Below are 23,248 nucleotides of genomic sequence, written 5' to 3'. Positions count from 1 at the left end.
ACTTTCCCATTTATAATTTTAAGTATGGATAAGTGATAAGCGCCCTCCACACTCGCGTTTCGCGCCTTTTTAGGGTTCCGTACCAAAAAGGTACAACAGGAACCCTTATGGTGCGACTCTGTCCGTATCTGTCTGTCCGTCTGTCGCATTGCTAAATATCTCGAGAAATACTAATGCTATCAACTTGAAATTTGGAATAGTTGTGGACATTGTAAACCTCTACAGGTATAAAAGTAATTATATATTTTTTAATTTATGAATTTTAATTGTAGAAATTGGTCAAAATGAAACGGGGGCAAACTATAAATTTCAAGTTACTAGGCCAAGTGGGGTATCGTTAAAAAGAGTTCAAATTGAACGTAAATAAACTATTTTTTATATTTTTTTTTAATAAAAAAACAATTTTGATGTAAATCTAAAAAAAAGAAGAACGACATTTATTCGCTGTATCGCAATATTCACAATGCTGATACGGTGTGCGAGAAAGTCGCCAGCTCTTTGGTCACCAGTTACCTCGAGGGCTTCGCGATTTTGGTGAACAGCTTGTTCCCAACCCCATGAACCTAGCTAGAATGACTAGCTTTTGCCCGCGGCTTCGCTCGCGTTAGAAATAGACAAAAAGTAGCCTATGTCACTCTCCATCCCTTCTACTATCTCCACCTTAAAAATCACGTCCATTCGTCGCTCCGTCTTGCCGTGAAAGACGGACAAACAAACAGACAAACACACTTTCCCATTTATAATATTAGTATGGATTATGTAAGGACGGAATTTGCTGATTCAGTCTTAGTAGTCATTATCGTAATGCCGTAATTTTATTTGAAAACAAAAGTCACGAACCACAGGAACCACTAGTTTATGTGTACAAAACAAAATCTAGAAATAGAATATGCTACACAAAATAAATTTAGAGAGTAAATTTCATTCAAAATACAAACATCTTTAGATTTCTTTGGGTAAACAATGTCTATGAGGTGCTTCGGGTCATCAAAAAAATGTTAAAATTGAATTTTCACTATATAAATGAATACAGGTAGGTATTAGGGTGGAGCGAAAAAACACTTTTCTGGAATTAGAAAACCTAATAGTTATCAATCAATGACCCTTAGCGCGTTTTCACAGTATCCGATCCGATGGCGCATGTAATATATTATAGGATATCGGTCCGACATCCGATATCGGATCGGATAATGTGAAATCGCACTTACTCTATGAGGCCTTTGTGCAAATTTTTAGCTTTTTAAATCAACATCTTCAGCCTCCGCATTAGGTTTGAAATTGTGAAAATCTCTTACAAACCTGAAAATTCAACTTTCAGATAGATAGATAGTAGGAAACTAGCTTATTTATTGGAATTTGGAATGACCCCGACCCCCTAGATTGAATGAATAACCTCAAAATCTCAATTTTACTTCGCTGAATCATTGCAATCTGTAATCCGCTAAAAACTACACGTTGAATTCGGTAGACGAACGCATAAATATTAATAATGTTTCTGGCGAGATGCCAGATCGCGAAATTATCGAGTGGATTAAGATACGAGCTGATATGTTTGGATTTGGATACTGGAAAGTTGTTTGGAAACATTTTCAATATGAACTTGACCTCTTTTAGAGTTTTAAATATGGAAAATGACCATCGAGCTGATCCATGATAGAGTCAGGAGCTAGGAGAGTTACATAGGTAACACGCGAATCTAGCGGGGGGTGTCATGAATCTGGGGCTTATTATGGCCAATAGGCAAGCAAAAACCTAATTAGTCAGTCAGTTAGATCATCAAAGAATTTTAGACAAGTATTTTTTCTTTTTTAGGGTTCCGTAGTCAACTAGGAACCCTTATAGTTTCGCCATGTCTGTCTGTCCGTCCGTCCGTCCGTCCGTCCGCGGATAATCTCAGTAACCGTTAGCACTAGAAAGCTGAAATTTGGTACCAATATGTATATCAATCACGCCAACAAAGTGCAAAAATAAAAAATGAAAAAAAATGTTTGATTTGGGTACCCCCCCTATATGTAAAGTGAGGGCTGATATTTTTTTTCATTCCAACCCCAACGTGTGATATATTGTTGGATAGGTATTTAAAAATGAATAAGGGTTTACTAAGATCGTTTTTTGATAATATTAATATTTTAGGAAATAATCGCTCCTAAAGGAAAATAAAGTGCGTCCCCCCCTCTAACTTTTGAACCATAAGTTAAAAAAATTAGAAAAAAATTACAAAAGTAGAACTTTATAAAGACTTTCTAGGTAATTGTTTTGAACTTGATAGGTTCAATAGTTTTTGAGAAAAATATGTAAAACTACGGAACCCTACACTGAGCGTGGCCCGACACGCTCTTGGCCGGTTTTTCTCGTAAACGAGAAATGACGACGGTACAGTGCGTTGAAGTTTCGCGTGACTTCACGCCTAGGTACAAATTTTACTTAGAAGTGACGTCACAAGCCCCCACTCCGGAACTTTGATGCTCTATATCTTGTATTTTTCATTAATTAGAAAAATACATGTTTAGTATTTTTGGACGATCTAACTGACGGACTAAACAGAATTCCATTTTTTTTATGTAGTCGTCATCCCTATTGAAGTTTACCACGTGACCCCTTGAGTACGGAGCTTGACTGCTTGACCCGCTCTTGCCTTAGGACCACAGATGTCATATATACCATAGATCAAGCAAACGTGTCCACTTAGCGTGTCAAATGAACTCAGTGAAATCCACTGAGTTGTCCGTCTTTACTCGCATCTTGCAGCTTTCGGGCGTCAATTTTTGTAAGTTGAAGTCAACCAAAACATAAAAAATGCCTCGTTACGTGATATTCAATTGCAACAACACAAAAATTATGAACAATCAAGAGCCTGAGACATATTTAAAATTACAGGCAAGAATCAACTTCAGTACAAAATTTGACACGCTCGGCCCATACCAATATATGAATTTGTTTCTTCTATCTAAATTAAGTTCTGTGCTTAGGACTTAGGAACTCATGATAAAAATGATAAAAAAAGCCCAACCCAATTCTATTTGCGGTTCAGTTTGGTGTTTTCTATGAACGGTTGTGTTCTTGGCTAGGCCACGTAGACTCTTGGCTAGGACGAAAAAATATATCAGCATATTTTATTGACTTCTGGGGACCGATTTTTGAATGTTGACCATTCGATTTCGTGAATTTCGTTCAATAATATCTCCGCTGCTACGCTGCTAGCGATTGAAATTCTAACAGAATCAAAAACGAGTGGTCATTGCCACTAGATTTAAAATCACTAGCCGTCTTTTAAAAAAAATAGCATTATGTCGTTTTCCACAGACTTCCGAATGGCTAATTCGTTCGTTCGAAATTCAAATAAATAAAAATAAAAAATAAAAATCATTTACTTATTTCAGACAATACAGTCCATAGTATGTTAGTTACAGAAATACTTAAATTACTATGTTAGTACTTAAACTAAGATGTTGGGAGGTCCAGTGCCTAACAAGTGCACTATCCCATCTACCTGCCACTACAGCTAAGAGACTGTGGCGACTGTCGCGCACTCTGCGGAGCGTCGCGGCGCAGCGCTTGCGCAACGTCGCGTGAAAAAAATAAAAAAATAAAATAAAATCGGTCCCCCTGAGCTTAGTCTGTGCATCGAATACGCTACTCATTCTTGTGTATCTCCTAGTTTCTGACGCTTTGCGGTGATGTGGTAAATTAAAGCACAAATACAACTCGTTTCACTTAGGTGTCGCCACGCGTATCGGAACTTTTTTTTTCGCTGATTTTCTTGCACTTATATCGTAATGTACATCTTTATACAAAAAATAGTATCGCTCGCAAACGTTGCTGCTTGATAAAAAATCCATACTAATATTATAAATGGGAAAGTGTGTGTTTCTGTTTGTTTGTCGGTCTTTCACGGCAAAACGGAGCGACGTATTGACGTGATTTTTTAGGTGGAGATGGAGATAGTAGAAGAGATGGAGAGTGACATAGGCTACTTTTTGTCTCTTTCTAACGCGAGCGAAGCCGCGGGCAAAAGCTACTATATATTTTGTACTACTTATATTTTGTATATACCACGTCGGTGGCAAACAGGCATACGGTCCGTCTGACGGAAAGCGGTCACCGTAACCTATGGACGCCTGTAACTCAAGAGGTGGCACATGCGCGTTGCCGACCCGTAAGAAACTTGTACACTCCTTTTTGCTGTGTAAGTAACTATGAATTTAGTGTAATGTATGTTTTCAGATTTTATTTATAAAAAATAAAATGAAAATATATAGATATTATATGTAGTGTTAGCGTAGTTCGGAACGTCCCCGAGCTGACAGCTCGGCAGTGGGTGGACGAGAAGGAAGATGGCTACCGCCCTGGATCGTAGCAGCGTCGGTCTAAGTGCTGTCATACATTTTACGTGGAAATAAATTAATAATTCAAGACTCAGTGCGTTTTACTGTTAATAATTCAGAAGTGCGATCTCTGAATTTCATGCCTACGTAGTATTTCGGTCAAATTAGTTAATAATCGAACTGTTTGAAGAAGCGTCATTTGCGCGCGAAATGGGCGCGTACGCACTTTGGTAAAATAATGGTAAAATGCATTAAGTTTTGAGTCGCGAAGTGTTTAAATGGTTTGTTGAAAAGTTATTCAATAAATGTATGATATTTTCATAACGAAAAAGTACGCAAGTACAACAAAATTGTCGCCTGGCGACTGCGGTAAGTTACGAGCATGAGTCGAGGCAATAATACTCGATTACGAATGTGTTACACTGGTTGGATGTGGCTATTACCATCCCTGAATACAGGTATGTTCAATTGTTCAAATACGTGAACGTTTTCTGTCAAGAAATTGTAATAAACAATTACGCACCAATAACCTAACGCGTAAGATGATAATGGACTTTGATCCTTATTGTGTGAAGTCCAGTAGATAAATACTAACAGGAATGTACATTTTGAAGTTGGTGTATATCATTTGGTGTGTTTTTGGTATGAAACTTATACATTATTATTACATAAATGCATGCACAACATGCATTGGTATTTATTATAATACCACTCTAGTCTTAGAGTGGCTGTGCTGGTTTTGAGCTTAATTTACAGAACAGAAATGATAACTTCAACTCCATGGCATACCGGTGTTTGATGATGGTACAAATATGAATGCCTTGGGACAAAATGATGTGAAACAAAATATCTGGATGTAATAATCAACATGACTGAGATCCCGTCCCAGCCTGATGTTGGCTTACAAGGTAACAAAGTGAACTGCTTATGGATAACAAAGCAGGTATTACTCTAAGATATTATGTTTTATACATGTTTAGAAATAATAAATATAAAATGTGTACAGTGAACTCGGTGAACATTCACCTAAAATGCGCAAAGTGTGATATTTCATTAATTATGGGTTGCACATGGTTTAGTTTGTGCTGTTGGGAAATTATACAAGTGATCATAATAAAATTGTGTTACACAATAATTATTGCAAGTCAAGGAGCAAGGGTTTATGGTTTCAAGTCTAAGAATAAGTATTCTTAGTAAGTGTACAATATATGAAATTGGTATCTTGAAGATGAGACTATCTTGATGACTGTGATGTGTATTGAAGACTGATTTCAATATTGAATAATGATTATGATGTGTTCAGTAAAGTTTTAGTAACCACTGAGGTAAGGTAATGTGAATGTGAGTGTAATATTGCTGAAGGTTTACCGGAGCCATATTAGACAAGTTAGCTTCTCGCCTATCAGCGGAGGAAGTTATAGCATGATATTTAAGTCATTTAAAATTACATTTAGTAAATACTTTCAATTAAAAAAAAAAAATGTATGATGTTAAAAATAAAAGTGGTTGGCACTTGATAGTACCTAATGCGGTACAGTAATGTTGCCGATGACAACAGTATTGGTGACTACCCGAGACTACAACAAAAATTCAATGGTCATTTTATTATGATCCCATTTAAGTTTAATTGATTGATGATTAATTATTCAGCTTAGTACCTCTTAGTGAAAGGAGTGATTTTATTATTACATTGTCATTTATTGACTGGCATGAAGGAAATGTTGTACTTTGCTGAAAGTATAGTAAGTCTGTTGGTGTGATTTTGAATATTGTTATTTGTTACTATTTCTTACTGTTTGATTGTTTTGAGATGTGTGTCTGTGTACTCTGTGTGTGTGCTCACATTATGTTTACAGATATTACTTATGGTGTAATATTGACCTGTTTAACAAATACAAGTATAAGTTCAGCAATGGCTGTGGAATTGTGGATTCCGCAAGAGGAATCATGAGAAAACTGACCGCTACCTGTTGAACAGTTGTGGAAATGTGAACACATCTCAAATTAGTCTTAAAGCAAAAGGTATGATGAGGTGTGCTTATAAGAAGTATTTATGCAGAATATCAACAAAGTACACATGTAAAGTATGGGTATTTATTGTTATCAAAGTATTGTTTTGTGTTGTGAGCATGTCTGTGTTTAAATGTTCACAGATAGCAATTGTGGTGGAATGTTGGCCTGCAAAATGCAAAATGTGATACTAATAATTGCTGCTTGGTTCACAAGAGTAGTAGTGTGGATTTACTAAGCATTTTGTAGTCAAGTGTTTGCAACACATGTGGACAGTTTTACCAGCAGAAAATAATAGTGATGAGGGTGTATCCCTGCACAATTAATACAGTATACTGATTTACTGTTATCAAAGTACTACTTGTCTTTCTGTGTGTGTTTTTACATTATGTTCACAGATAGTAAATGTGATAGAATATTGGTCTGCGCAATGTGAAATGTGACAGTAGTAGTCACTGCTTGTTGCTGCTTGTTTCACAAGAATGGATTAAGGGTTACATTGATAACCTTGTGGTCAAGTGTTTGTAACACATGATCAATGAATGGCTAGTACAGAATAATAGCAAAAGGGGTTCATTCATGCACAATGGATATGGTATGGTGATTTAATGTTATCAAAGTTGTTGTATTAGTGTATGTTTACATTATGTTCTTTGATCATTGTGAAAGTGGAATGAAGGCCTGAACAATGCAAAATGTGACTCTAATAGTTACTGCTTGCTTCACAAGATAGAAACAGGGGATGAATTGATCATAATTATTATGGCCAAGTGTTTATAACACATGTTCAACTTACAAAAAACGTATAAGAGTTTTATTCATGCAAAATGAGTATGGTATGGTGATTACTGTTATCAAAGTATTATTTGTCTCTGTGTGTGTTCTTACATTGTGTTCACAGATAGTATGTGTGATGGAAAATTGGCACATAAACTAAAGCAAGCATGGTGTTAGCTGGTGAGGCTGTTGTGTAAAGTTCATACAAGATAAAAATAAATATGCTTGTTGAAAGACTGTAAACGTATTTCAAGTGGGAAATAATGGTGAGACGGATACTTAAGGCTGTTGTTGCCCATTGCAATTTAATCAAGTGAGTGTGCAGTAGTCTGATTTTGACAAAATTATTAATCATGGTGATCTTTATACAAAAGGTTAACTAAGTGTTGGGTCCTTTACTGGACCAATGGTAAGATATGATTGATTTAATTATGCTGCACAAGCTGCTAAACTGCACAAGTAATAATTTGCCACTGTAGGCGGTACTGTATAATTTCTATTTCCCAATTAAATGTTGGAGTAAGTTATGTATTGTTAAGTGCTCTAACACTGTTGGTGGCTTGATTTTATGAATAACATCTGGTATGAGTACCTAAAGGAATTAATGTCCAACTGAAACTGAGTAAACATGGATAATTTGAAGTCTGAGGTTCTGGATTTTGGAATCTTTTCAAAGCTGAGTAAAATATCAGTGTAATGGAACACGGTAGTATTATATGAAACAACATAAAGCCAATGGTGCTACATTGTGTGGAACAATTTACTGCTTTTAGTATGGTTTCAGAGGAAACATATGCAAGTATGTGTTCGGTTTGGAGTATTGCTGGCATTGCTGCTAGTGAGAAATGCTGACATGGCTGATGCGCGACAAGGCATGGTCGCGGTTGCCAATGAGAAGTACTGAACAGTAAGCTGTCAGCGTGAGACTCCCAAGAGGATGAAGTAAGTTGTTTTCACACGCCTCTGGCGGTGATGTCTGTAGTCACGACGCTTGTTGCGGTGACATGTGTTTTCACACGCCTCTGGGCGGAGATGGCTGTAGTCACGACGCTTGTTGCGGTGACATGCGTTTTCACACGCCTCTGGCGGTGATGTCTGTAGTCACGATGCTTGTTGCGGTGACATGTGTTTTAACACGCCTCTGGCGGTGATGTCTGTAGTCACGACGCTTGTTGCGGTGACATGTGTTTTCACACGCCTCTGGCGGTGATGTCTCTAGTCACGACGCTTGTTGCGGTGACATGTGTTTTCACACGCCTCTGGCGGTGATGTCTGTAGTCACGACGCTTGTTGCGGTGACATGTGTTTTCACACGCCTCTGGCGGTGATGTCTGTAGTCACGACGCTTGTTGCGGTGACATGTGTTTTCACACGCCTCTGGCGGTGATGTCTGTAGTCACGACGCTTGTTGCGGTGACATGTGTTTTCACACGCCTCTGGCGGTGATGTCTGTAGTCACGACGCTTGTAGCGGTGACATGTGTTTTCACACGCCTGTGTGCGGTGATGTCTCGTCTGTAGTCACGACGCTTGTAGCGGTGACATGTGTTTTCACACGCCTGTGTGCGGTGATGTCTGTAGTCACGACGCTTGTAGCGGTGACATGTGTTTTCACACGCCTGTGTGCGGTGATGTCTGTCTGTAGTCACGACGCTTGTAGCGGTGACATGTGTTTCCACACGCCTGTGTGCGGTGATGTCTGTAGTCACGACGCTTGTAGCGGTGACATGTGTTTTCACACGCCTGTGTGCGGTGATGTCTGTAGTCACGACGCTTGTAGCGGTGATATGTGTTTTCACACGCCTGTGTGCGGTGTTGCCTGTAGTCACTAGGTTTCTCGCGGTGACGCCTGTTTCATTAACGCCTGTGTGTGGTGTTGCCTGTAGTCACTACGCTTCTCGCGGTGACGCCTGTTTCATTAACGCCTGTGTGTGGTGTTGCCTGTAGTCACTAAGCTTCTCGCGGTGACGCCTGTTCCATTAACGCCTGTGTGCGGTGTTGCCTGTAGTCACTACGCTTCTCGCGGTGACGCCTGTTTCATCAACGCCTGTGTGTGGTGTTGCCCGTAGTCACTAGGCTTCTCGCGGTGACGCCTGTTTCATTAACGCCTGTGTGTGGTGTTGCCTGTAGTCACTACGCTTCTCGCAGTGACGCCTGTTCCATTAACGCCTGTGTGTGGTGTTGCCTGTAGTCACTACGCTTCTCGCGGTGACGCCTGTTCCATTAACGCCTGTGTGCGGTGTTGTCTGTAGTCACTACGCTTTTCGCGGTGAAGCCTGTTCTATTAACGCTTGTGTGCGGTGTTGCCTGTAGTCACTACGCTTCTCGCGGTGACGCCTGTTTCATGAACGCCTCGTGCGGTATTGTCTGTAGTCACTACGCTTTTTGCGGTGATGCTTGTTTCCAAGACGCCTTCGGGTCGTCAATCATGACTTGTCTGTAGTCACGACGCTTCTTGCGGTGACGTCTATTTTCAGGACGCCATGTGTGGCGTTACCTCCCATGATGCTTTGGGCGGAGAAGTTCTGTACCTACTGTGTATGCCAGACTGAGAGAAGTGGATAACGTCATTCTCTGCAGTCTCTGCACTCGTGACGAAGTCGCAAGATACGGCTGCTATTGCGCGGTGGCGGTGACTGTGAACTCGATGGAGTTTGCGGCATGGGCCTGAGATGAACATTGAGGATAGTCGGTAACACGTATGGTGCTGGTAAGGCAGAACACAACATTAATTACGAGTAAAGTTTAGATGTACCCTAGTTATGTTTGAGGGTCAATGACTACTTTAACTTTGGTCAATACAAAATTGGTATTGAGACAAGAGAACAGACTACTATGATCTGTTTGTGTAATGTTCTGTAGCCCGTTGATAAGATGTAGATTGTAATAATGTTTCACAGTTCAGGTTGGACTATGAAATGCACGGTTATTCTGAAATCATATTGTTCGTTGTGATAAAACGGAACACGTGTAACATTAATAATATGAATTACAGAATTGGAGAGACTATAATGGCTGGTTAATATCTATGCTTCGGATTGGAGGCGGCCGTAGACGTGGAGTTAGGCGCTTGGTGTACAGCCGAGGCCCACCGAGCCGAGCGAGTGTCTTGTGCTGACCCTGCGTGGAGCACGCATCTTTGGATTGGAGGCTGCCGTAGACGTGGAGCTAGGCGCTTGGTGTACAGCCGAGGCCCACCGAGCCGAGCGAGTGTCTTGTGCTGACCCTGCGTGAAGCACGCATCTTCTACATCACTGACGTCAGACGTGAGCCCGTTCCATGTTTTTGTTATAACAGCGTGGTGCATATGCACCTATAACTTTTCTGGTCTGAAGGTCATGCAAGTCATGCATCATAATTTTTATGATTGAATTAATTTCAAGTAGTTCTTAAATATAATTTTCGACGTTGGGTAATTGAAGGTCTGTTGAGCCTTGATTGAAAATATCTTATAAGTTTTCTCGTTTAGCTATGGAAACAGTAGAAGTGACTTGTGGGTGTATTTTCTTATACTGATAGAATAGAAATCTAGAATGTATCTATTCTCACGAAAACAATAGTTTGGTGAGAGACTTACTAGTGTCCTGAACGGATCTGGGTTTGGTATTCTGGAAGGATGATGAAAAGCCTCTTGAAACAATGGCTTGCATTCGGGCAAAGCATTCACATGAATTTGGTTGTTTCGCAGAGTTAGCGGACTAGTGGGCTAACTGCCACTGGTGAGCTGAGCTGCGAAGTGCGTGGTGGACTGGTGGTGAAGTTCAGTGGCCCACGCGTGGGAGATTTCCTTTGTGGGCAAAGGATAAGGTCGAATGGCCGATCTGTTAGCGTAGTTCGGAACGTCCCCGAGCTGACAGCTCGGCAGTGGGTGGACGAGAAGGAAGATGGCTACCGCCCTGGATCGTAGCAGCGTCGGTCTAAGTGCTGTCATACATTTTACGTGGAAATAAATTAATAATTCAAGACTCAGTGCGTTTTACTGTTAATAGTAGGTAGCAAAGGTAGTAAATCATAGGACATAGAATATTGCAAATTAGGGGGTCCAACTTGAAGTATGAACGACTGCCCACTTTATGAAACATATTTCTACAAAAAAAGTAATTGCTTATAAAATCGTTATTCTTTGCCTAAAAAATCCGAAAAAAATATATGTGCAGGTAGCAAATAGGTAGTAAATCATAGTACATACATTGTTGCAAATTAGGGGGTCCAACCTCGACATACTCAGTTTGGGCAGTCATCCTGACGTCAGAATGACTGCCCACTTTATGGAAGAAATCTCTAAAAATAATACTTTGCTCATAAAATCGTTATTTTTTACCTAAAAAATCTGAAAAAAATATATGTGTAGGTAGCAAATATGTAGTAAATCATTGTTGCAAATTAGGGGGTCCAATACCGACATACTCAGTTTGGGCAGTCATCCTGACGTCAGAATGACTGCCCACATTATTTTTGGAAAATCTTTTTTCTAACTTAGGTAGCAAATATGTCAATATAGGTAGTAAATAGTAGCAAATAGGTAGTAAATGCTGATGGTACTCCAACATCGATCTGCCACTTTGGTCAGTCATTCTGATGCACACGCCATTGACTTCAGTTTACGTAAACAATAAAATTTAAAAATAATTTTGTCGCGCCAAAGGTGACTTCCTACGTACCACGCAAGTTCATATTAAAGTACATAATTTGCTATTGATATTACATACATTTGAGTATTAACCGTAACATACAAAACAACACAAATAAAGATATCATAGTCCTGGGTTCGAATCCCGGTAAGGGCATTTATTTGTGTGATGAGCACAGATATTTGTTCCTGAGTCATGGATGTTTTCTATGTATGTATTTATCTATTTAAGTATGTATATCGTCGCTTAGCACTCATAGTACAAGCTTTGCTTAGTTTGGGGCTAAGTTGATCTGTGTAAGGTGTCCCCAATATTTATTTATTTATAGGACAACGACAAAATTTTATATATTCTTTAAGACCCAAACGGATCGAACGCGATAAAATAACATTATTACCTTTTACCCAAAATTTTATATAATTATTTTATCCACACGTAGGTAGAAGGAAAGTAAAGGCCTATGTTTTTCAGGCTGATGCAACTAGGAACAAAACAAATTTTTGTATGAAATTTGTAATCGATAACATTGCCACTATGTTGCCAATAATTAAAAAAAAGAAAACGTCCCTGCTATTTATCTGTCAACTTCAAATTCGAGGCATCTGTCAGTTTGATTCATTTACTTGTGATGGAGTCCTCCGTGTTTTGGTGAAATATTTTGTTAAAATTCTTTTTATTTGGTCTGAATTGAACTAAAAAGTGAACTGTGATCAAAGTGCCACCGTGTCACAATGCAGCGACTGCAAAAACGTTATACAAATTACGAAATATGTGGCAAACGAAATAATCGCCAAAATGACCAAAAACGGAATTTATGGTGAAATTTCCATTAGCTGAAGACCCGTGAGTATTAATTTAGATACCTTTGATCTTATTTTCGTGCAGTAGGCTATAAATCTGTCGAATATTAGATATTTCATATCAAGTTATATTGTTAGCTAGGGATGTACTAGAACTATCGATAACTATAATCTTATTAGTAAATCTATGTACATAATTAAAGAAAATAATTATGTGTAATTTCATGACAACTTGCAAGCGATAGACTTTAATTTATTATTGAAGCTTTTCAATGGAAATATACCTATAATATAATTAATATCCATTGTTAATAAAGTTAGATCATTAATGAAGGGTTGTTAATATGGATGCCAACAAATATTATTTATATGGAAATTAGCTATCAGCTGATCATCTAATGAGCAAGTTTGCTCGGTTGTTTAATGCTGTATGATTTCAGATGCAGGCAGTGGGTCAAATTTCTGGGGAATGAAGTCCTACCTTCCCACGTCTTCTATAGTGCCGTCGCCCGGGTGTTTGTAGTATTATCGTAAGACTCGTTGACCGTTGAAACGTCGGGATGTATTTCGAGTTAATTAAACGCAGCACAATTTGTTTGCATTTTTTTATTTCAACTATTAAATTCGCGTCCACATTTAAGCCTATCCATTAATTAGTCTACTGAATCAAATAATATACAACTTAAATGTGGATTCGACCTTACCCTGACTTCGAGTAAAGTACATTTTGCGTGGAGCCTACGTTTCAACCCACTCAATTTTATCGATATCGATAACAAACGCAAGCATGTAGCGTCCAACCCTATTTGACAGATCTTTGACACATGACACTGTCATGATGACAGTTCTTTGTCGTAAATTGTGGTAATGATTTTGATAACAAACTAATACTAACTGACTTCACTCGCGAGTATGGGAGTCCCGACTCTTAAAACGTAGTGATTATATTCTCTTTGATGTTTTTATGATGTTTTACGAGAAAAAGTATGTTAAGTACTAGTTTTCGAACGCCCCCTCACGATATGAAAATGTCATCGCCTCGTCTTGTCACCGCAATTTCTCGTAAGTATTTTAACGATAAAACTGAAATAGTGGTCAATGTCAGACGTTTTGAGTATGACGATAATTGTACGACTAAATTACGGTAGTAAAAGTCGAATAAATTTAATTTTGCAGTGTATTTTTTTTGTACACTTTGACGTGGACGGTGTTCAATAGGGAAATGTTCGGCAGCTTGGCCTTTTGCGGCACTTTTGAATTTGCGTGTATATGACAGGGAATCCAGTGTATTCTGTGAGCCAAGCCAAGGCTCAAGAGCTCAGTCACAGGGTTCCATCATTTAATCTATTGCTTCCAGTTTCATGTGAGGGCATGTCCGTGGCCCTCGAGCTCCGGTATGGGGGTTTATAATTTAAACCACTGCTTCCAGCTACATTTGCTTTATTACATTGATTGCTTCAATTACAGTGTCAAATAATAATCAGGAATATAACATTAATCAAATCATTAATCATCTACTATCAGTAGTTACAATCCGTACAAAAACTCTTATAACCTAAAAAAGTGAAGTGCCGCCAAATCTGACGTTTACTGTTGACATTCGTTAAGCCCATGCACAGATGAGCTACGATCAGTATAAGGCTATATATACAGAATGTTATTCATTGTGATGCTTACAATTCACGATAGGCCACCAGTAAACCAGTAAAAACCATATTCTTAAACCAAACGGGGTTTAGTTTATGCGACGCCGGACACAAACCAATTAGGGGAGTTTTGTAAGCCAAAGGACAGATAAACAAAACAAACATGAAACAAACCGCTTTGATGCGTCAATATAATATTTTTATTTGTTTTTATTTATTTAAACTTTATTGCACAAATACACAAAAATGTACAAGTGGCGGACTTAATGCCAAAAGGCATTCTCTACCAGTCAACCACAGGGCCAAGCAGAGATTCAATACAAATGGTACAGAGAGAAAACAAAAAGGTGATGTACTAAGAAAAAAAAATAAAAAATAATAAATATTTTAAATATTACATATAGGTAATACATACAATGAAATACATATAATATTGATGGATATTATTCGAACTCTTGTTTTAGCAAGTGCTTGCGTAACAAACGCTGAAATGAAAACTATTAAAATTCTTGCCGCATCAATAGGCTAGTTTTCTATACTTAAAATAAAATATTTTATGCAGTTCACGAAATAAAGCACCACATAATTAGAAGAAAAATATGGACAGTAGTTATGATTAAACATAATTTCTAGTTAATAAGTCAAAGAGAAATATATAAAGTAAATGAATTGAGCGTGAGGTCAGTCCTTATAGTATTTCATAGTAATTCCATATTTAGCAAATCGTTTTGACAGTTCTTAAAAAGAAGCTGATTTGACTAGTAGGAATCTAGCCTATTTCAAGACTGGAGTTTGCAATATTCTTACGCCCCAAGTTACATACCAACAATATTACATCACAGTTTCAAGTTTCAAAAAAGTGATAACTGCTCAGGGAGAACGTTTTTTAGGGTTCCGTAGTCAACTAGGAACTCTTATAGTTTCGCCACATGTCTGTCTGTCCGTCCGTCCGTCCGTCCGCGGATAATCTTAGTAACCGTTAGCACTAGAAAGCTGAAATTTGGTACCGATATGTACATCAATCACGCCGACAAAGTGGTAAAATAAAAAGTGGAAAAAATTTTTAGTTAGGGTACCCCCCTACATGTAAAGTGGGGACTGATTTTTTTTTTCATTTCAACCCCAACGTGTGACATATTGTTGGATAGGTATTTAAAAATGAATAATGGTTTACTAAAATTGTTTTTTGATAATATTAATATTTTCGGAAATAATCGCTCCCAAAGGAAAAAAAAGTGCGTCCCCCCCCTCTAACTTTTGAACCATATGTTTCAAAAATATGAAAAAAAATCACAAAAGTGGAACTTTATAAAGACTTTCTAGGAAAATTGTTTTGAACTTGATAGGTTCAGTAGTTTTTGAGAAAAATACGGAAAACTACGGAACCCTACACTGAGCGTGGCCCGACACGCTCTTGGCCGGTTTTTTAAATAACTCCATCTCCATTTGCGTGCAATTGCACATTTGTATTTTTTTTTAGCTTAGCCACAGACTAGCCAATGAAGATGCCTGTTCACCCTTGATTTGGAGGTTGCTGCGGGCACAGAATATATAATAGTACAAGTACTGCGGGTTACATGAGCTCTGAGCCTCTGAAATATAGCTCCATTTATATTTTGAGAAATGTTTGACATCTATCGCCACTTACAATTAAATGCGCTGTTCAAATGTGTTGTTATTACTGTACAAGGATCAAGACATTACCTACTGACGTCATGGAGCTCAGAGATGAAGCACAGAGTTGAAAGGTATAGACAGAGGTATAGACGGACAGACAGTTAAGCCAAATTTCTCGAGTATACAGGGCGTATATTTGATATTACTTACCTCGAACTTTAACCAGACCAAGAGTTTAGTGCTAAGAACCCATACAAGAAGTAATTATAAGTTTGGTCCTAACTGCCAGAGCGTAACTTTTTAGGGTTCCGTAGTCAACTAGGAACCCTTATAGTTTCGCCATGTCTGTCCGTCGGTCCGCGGATAATCCCAGTATCCGTTAGCACTAGAAAGCTGAAATTTAGTACCAATATATACATCGATCACGCCGACAAAGTGGTAAAAATTATGCGTAAAGCGGGGAGTCTTTTTTTTCATTTCAACCCTAACGTGTCATATATTATAATAAGGGTTTTCTAAAATGATTTTTTGAAAATGTTCATATTTTCGGAGCTAATCGCGAAAAATATGAAAAAAAATCTCAAAAGTAGAACTTTATAAAAGCTTTCTAGGAAAATTATTTTGAACTTGATAGATTGAACATTTTTTGAAAAACCCTAAACTGAGCGTGGCCCGACGCCCGACATGCTCTTGGTAGTTTATTTTTAATATTGAGCAGAATTGCGTGCACCTAAGTATCGTCACTACTTTTAAAAAATCTCGTATCTCACGCTGTTCCTCAAAGTTAAAAAGCAGTAAGTCTATATGCATTCCATACATACTTACTACAATTTTCTTTTCATTGACAGACGAAGATACAAGTTTTTTTAAAAGTAGTGACGGTATGTGACATCTTCGAAGACGCTGAACTAATTGATGGTTCGAACGTCAAAGCAATTTCTCAAATAGGCATGAACGGCGAACGAAATGGTTTGCTTCGCGCTCGACTTGGCGGGGGCCTTGCCCCCCGATTTTGATTGTGACTTCCACATTATTTGTTGTCCCTAAAATAAATCATCATCATCCTCCTGGCGTTATCCCGGCATTTGCCACGGCTCATGGGAGCCTGGGGTCCGCTTTGACCTTCCAACCCGAAGGGTAACTAGGCGTTATTGGAATTAGTCCGGTTTCCTCACGATGTGTTCCTTCACCGAAAAGTGACTGGTAAATTTTATATCAAATGACATTTCGCACGGCGCTTCTTATACCTAGTCCATTTCTACTTCTGTGCTGTATCGTCTCTGTGTTGTAATGTTGTTTTTGGCAGCTCCAGCGATATTCGAGAATTAATCGCTGCAGGCAGGTGTGTGTTAATTTCTGCATTCAACACTATCCATTCATGTTTGCAAACGGATTTAGATGCATTTTGTTCACGCCTCGCTTTATGGTGAAAGGGAATTATTTAATAGAAACTAGACTGTCCATTGCTATTCAACGCTGTAAGGCTGTAACGCAGCGAGTGTGATGGACACCTTCGCACTAGGGCTTGAGACTGACAATTCTATACCTATTTCTGGGCGGATAAGTAACATTGTTTTTTTTTTATTCGTACTCTGCGTCAATATTCCCTTATTCAATGAACGGCGAAGGGTCACTGTAGGGCGACATCGACAATGATCAATTTATCACTATGGTGGAACAGGCCACAAATGTAAAATTTAGCAAATTTTCGACCTTCACACGTAGTACAGTGTTATTTTCAAGAATTATTTATATAAATCCCCAAATAAACTGTGTTCCATTTATTTACGTCCACTCATAAACATCTATGACAACGGTAATAAAAGCTTTTTTTGTGTCGTGAAAATAATGCTATATTATTAACGATTTATGTTTTGTGTGGGTAGGTGTTTTTTTTATAAAACGAGTCTTATTACAAAATTTTGGTATTGCAGATGTTCTTACACAATTTTAGGATTTTTCAGGTCTGAAAAATATTATGCGTGGAAAAAAGGAAAAAATACAAGCATACCATGATTGACATGTGGTAAGTTAAGAGCGCTATGACAAAAATTGGCGATATATTGTAAAATTCGCAATATTCAACGATAAAATTGTACACTTTACCCATACTAAAAGACAGTAAAAGTACTTGTTTCAGTTAGAACATGTTATTAACCGTAGGTTAAACAAAAAACATATGAAAGAAAAAGCTTATTCAATTGGTAATGATTTTTTTTCTGATGCTCGTTTAGGAAAAACCGCGTGAAGCACTGATTTCGGAGCTCTTATTATGTACAATTTGATAAGCTCACTCTCATAAATGCGGTAAATTTAAGTTTCTAATATCTTGTACTTTAGGCCCATTAAACAATATTTATCATTTAATCCTTTGAAATTGAGAAATTGAGAGTAAAACGAACTCAATTTTGTCTTGAAAATACATCGAAACAAGTGATCATTTCTCCGAAAATCTACATGTTATCGAAGTTATTTTAGTATATAAATAATCTGCACAATCTGCTTAAATTTCTGTTATCCAGTTGTCGTTATAATATTTTATAATGATTTTTGCCAATTTTTTGAAAACTAGCCTTCCTGTCGCTATTTTACCGGCGACGGACGCCTGCGATTTCAGTGCCGCGTCGGAGCTCGTGGAGGTCAGACGTATGTCGCTTCGCTCTCCGAGTTTTCATCGCGAACGTCGAGAATATTTATCGTTGTGTGGGTCGGACATCTTGTTTATACACGGGCTATCCTCGCATTGTGTGTGTGTAAACAGCGACCAACGAATTTGATCCTAGATCCGTAAATATTTGCTTTTGTAATATTTTGTTATGTTTGAATGTTAAAGTACCTATATAAAGTATATTACAACGTTATGATGATAAATATGTGAAAATTACAATACGGTCAAGATGATAAGACACATCAAGATGGTACTCGGGATCTGATGATGGAGCCAGAAGGTGGTCACCAGTACCAGTGAACCATGTAAGTAAACCACCTCATGTTTAGGCTCGTTGGGTTCGTCTCAACAAGACCTTTGACAAGAGGTGGTACTCAGGGTCTGATGATGGAGCCAGATGGTGGTCACCAGTACCAATGAAGCATATGACTATACCACTTCGTGTTTGGGGTCATTGGGTTCGTCTCAACAATACCTTTGACAGGAGGTGGTACTCAGGGTCTGATGATGGAGCCAGATGGTGGTCACCAGTACCAATGAACCATATGACTATACCACTTCGTGTTTGGGGTCATTGGGTTCGTCTCAACAATACCTTTGACAGGAGGTGGTACTCAGGGTCTGATGATGGAGCCAGATGGTGGTCTTCAGTACAGATGGTGTTTTTTTTACGCACTAGTGCGAGAAGTGGTTCATTATATGCCAGGTCGAAACTTCGGAGGGTCATCTGTACTGAAAAACGTCGTACGATACGCGTGCAAAAAGGAAATTCGTAACTCGTGTCGATTTAAAACACTCCCTTCGGTCGTGTTTTAATTTATCGCCACTCGTTTCGAACTTCCTTTTTTACGGACTTGTATCGTAATGTACTATACTCTAATACTTATCATATAACAAAAGCAAATATTTGGGATGGGATCTACTTAAATATAATCATAGTTTATAATTATTACTTTAAATTTTTAAATAAATTTTAATATAAATAATATTATTTTGCGCTATATTCTAGTATTTTCGTACAAAATAATGTTTATTAGAAATCAAAAGTTTATAACGAGATAGTAGATTGTGGTTGTTATCAAAATTCTATAGGAAGGATCAAGATTGTTTTGCCCATTATTGTAGTGCGAGCGAGTGATAAGACGTGCTAGAAAGGGTCGGCATATTGGGCTCGCGCGGCGGGTAAAATACCTAATTTCGCCCGACGCCGAAATGTTATAACGCTCTTAATTAAATGGTTTAGTAATATTATCTAGATCTTACCAGGGACCTAGAGATAATCTATATAAATCTGTGGATTTTACAGTTAAATTTTTAAAGCCAGTATGCATTTTATTGTTTAAAATATTATTTCAAATTTATTTCTTCGAAATTAAGTCATATAAAAATACTCTACATGTTACTTAAATATTAATTAATAGGTAGTTTAAAGAAAAAATATAAAACGTACCTATTGAAACTACACACGCGTGTCAATACGCGCTCGTAGAAAAATGCGCGAAATTCAAATTTTCTATTCGAATACATTGCTAATATTATATACCTATTTTTTAATCAATTTATGAATAAATAAATATTATTTATCGGACACCGTTAAAGGGAGGGTAATATTTTTAAACTGCCGCTTTTTCTATTGACATGGTAACTTGTATTGTAATTTAATTAAAATTGTAAATTAATAAATATTAAAATATAAATACCTTAACGGTGTGTCTATTGTCTCCAGCAGGCTCACTGACTTCCGCTGAATCCTTCGCAATGGCATCCGCACAAATAAATACTAATAAAATTAAAGGGGGCAATCTTAAACCCATTTTAAACGCCATTATTATTTAAAAAAATCACCTTTCAATATAAATAGAATAAAAACACAAAAAAATAATAGTTTTAAAATTAAAAAGTATTTTCCGTAAAGTTGCAAAAAGCGCGGCAAAATGGCGACTCCAATATATGGTTGCTTCCAGTAGACTGGAGAAGCGTTCGAAAACCGATAGACTGCAAGACGCGGGTATTTTTAGACGCATCGACGGGGCGTGATGGCGTGCGTCAATAAACGAACTTTGATGTGAAACGCGTTATTTATGCCGGTCTGCTGAATAATATGACTAATGCTGACAATTGGCCCCTTGGTTTCATGTTGCTTTATTAAAATATAGTTCATGAAATATGCACAAAAGGTTTCTTAGGTTTTAAGTGCAATATGGACGTTATATATAAATGTTATAATCTAAGATTCTAATAGCGATGATGCACATTACCTTTTCCGAATATAAAAAAATAGTCCGCGAGACTTCAGGTGACCCTAGGGCTGGCTCATTCCTTGGCCAAAAAATTGACATTTAGCGAGGGAATGTAGCCAGCCTCATAGGCACTCTTCCATAGGGGACGGACTTGGTGGGACCCATCGAGTACATACCCTAACCCTGGGTATGTCCTCGATGGTGGGACCTTAGGTAGTTATTTTATTTATTTCGTTAGTTTTAGTTTTGAGATATATTAATTTTATTTTAGTTAATCAATTTGTTACATGTTTATTATATTATACCTTAGTTTATGTGAATAAAAGTCTAGATTCCAATGCATTCTTATTGTCGATGAAAGATGTGGATTGTGGACCCTTTAGACATGACATATCACAAGAAATAGTTCCCATCTTATTTCGAAAGATAACTTTTCTTAATAACTTCCACATTGAGCGTTAACACCTGAATCCTCCACTACGCTCAGGGTTCTACTCTAGAACCCCTCGGAACGCTCATGATTCAATTTCAGATTCACATTTTACTTCGCAGGATTCAACTGTACAAGTAACAAGTACCTCCGGACAATATTAGTAAGTACCTACATACAGCCAAAAGGCGCAATACCTAATTCTCTTTTTTTATGAGGTGCCAAGTCTTTGCGGTTCGTGCTACATTTTTAAAATTTTGCATCCTTTTCTAATAGGCACGTAGCTAGGTAAAGTGGCGCGTAAAATAAAATGAAATTATGGAGACAAGTGGGCAGTTCTTAGCCAAGAAATTCGTCCCGCTAAAGTATTTAGAGCAAGCGAATCTGGGAAATTGCCTTCACCTAGTTCACCTTATAAATACGTTGTAAAGGTTACTGCTTGCAAGCAAGGTTAAATTTGTTTTCCGTTTGCACCTAAAGTTATAATAAACTAGCTTTTAAATTAGAAAATTGTGGAAAGGAAGTTTGTATGGAACTTCCAACCTCCATTTTAGGGAAGTGGGGGGTTAGAGAGAGAGAGAGAGACAAAAAGTAGCCAATGTCACTCTCCGTCCCTTCAACTAACTCCACTTAAAAATCATGTCATTTCGTCGCTCCGTTTTACCGTGAAAGACTTTTTTTTGTTTTTTTTTTTATACTACGTCGGTGGCAAACAAGTATACGGCCCGCCTGATGTAAAGCGGTCACCGTAACCTATGGACGCCTGCAACTCAAACTGACGAACAAACAGACTAACATCTTAGGAGACTCGCTAGGCTAGGTTCGATGCAGAAGGCGGTGATCTTGGACAAGGCACGGATAGTCCCACCCCACAGTTCCTCTCTCTGCAGCCCTAACCACCGGCAGCTTGAGTCCTGCCCCGCTGCTGGCGGAACCCTATAAGTTCTTAAATTAATTCTCAAAATAATTTCTCTGGCAGGACTCGAACCTCTGGCCATACTCTGGCCTTCTGATGCTTTGCCACGGAAGCCTATGTCAAATGCGCATCGAATAATTTTCTTAGAGGCATATAGTTTGCAGTATTTCTACTAACAGCAACACTCTTAGAGGGTGCGCACACGGGCGACTTTTCGAAGCAACTTTTTTGTCGCGACCATGGGCTAGTATGAAAGTGCGCACACGAAGCGACGCAACTTTTCATACAAATACGAAAGTCGCCGAGCAACTTTGTCGTCCGTGGGCGCGCACCCTTAGCTAACCATCAGTAGACTTTATCTTTATGCCCTTGTTGTAATAAGGATTACAAATGTACAGCTAACAGTGTTGTCGATAGTAGGTACTGGTAGGTACCATTTTTAACCCTCGACGCAAAAACGATGGGGTGTTATAAGTTTGACGTGTCTGTCTGTGTGTGTATCTGTCTGTTTGTCTGTATGTCTGTGTGTGTGTCTGTCTGTGGCATCGTAGCTCCCGAATGGAGGAACCCAGCGATTGTTAATATACCCTTACTTCGTTGGAGGAACCAATTTAGATTTAGTTTTTTTGTTTGAAAACTGAGTTAGTCGGGAGTGTTCTTAGCCACGTTTCATGAAAATCGGACGAATCGGATTATGTCGCGAGTTTTTTCATAATTTTAATATGTAACAGTCATTTCCCAAATCGTTATTCGATAAGTAAACAACCATGATTCAAAAATCTATAAAACCGCGATTAAATTGTCTTACCAATCCACAAATAACGATTTTTACGACATTTTTTCCCGCCAACCGCTGTCAAGCTGTTTGCGTTCCAAACCGTTCTAACGTCATTTATTTACCTTCGTTTTTAACGATTCGAACGTTAATTTAACCACCGTTTGGACATCATTGACATTTTTATAGCGGCAAATACAAATTTATTTTTATCGCCAGCAAACTAACGTTCGCATACATTTTGTAGTAGTTTTAAATTTAGACGACAGCATTAGGTAACTTTGTACATTATCAATAGTTTGTTTTCTTTGCGGCAAAATATAAACTGTTTGAGTATAGTTTGAATTTTCGGCACATTTTCCGTAATTTAAACAGGTGTCAAACGTAGACTAAACTGTTTTACCTGCATTAAAA

The 23,248-nt window shown here is 38.1% G+C and overlaps 1 protein-coding gene and 1 long non-coding RNA gene across 3 annotated transcripts in view; one reads left to right on the top strand and one right to left on the bottom strand.

Annotated features, from left to right (window-relative positions):
• Positions 1 to 20,446, bottom strand: part of LOC125239826 — a 29,404-nt gene extending 8,958 nt beyond the window's left edge. Inside the window, exon 1 of one of the 2 annotated variants that reach the window (XM_048147540.1) lies at positions 20,174 to 20,446. In XM_048147540.1, the coding sequence (XP_048003497.1) occupies positions 20,174 to 20,299 (126 nt within the window). In that variant the 5' untranslated portion in view covers positions 20,300 to 20,446. The remainder of the gene's footprint in view (positions 1 to 20,173) is intronic. The other variant, XM_048147541.1, reaches the window with a different exon arrangement.
• On the top strand, positions 12,282 to 13,135 carry LOC125239827. The gene is made up of 2 exons (XR_007178565.1): positions 12,282 to 12,585; positions 12,983 to 13,135. It is a non-coding gene; the product is annotated as an uncharacterized LOC125239827 (long non-coding RNA).
• Positions 20,447 to 23,248: the final 2,802 nt, after the last annotated feature.

The sequence above is a fragment of the Leguminivora glycinivorella genome, chromosome 26 (assembly GCF_023078275.1).
Source record: "Leguminivora glycinivorella isolate SPB_JAAS2020 chromosome 26, LegGlyc_1.1, whole genome shotgun sequence".
NCBI classification, from domain to species: domain Eukaryota; kingdom Metazoa; phylum Arthropoda; class Insecta; order Lepidoptera; family Tortricidae; genus Leguminivora; species Leguminivora glycinivorella.
This window is presented reverse-complemented; position numbering and strand designations above follow the sequence as displayed.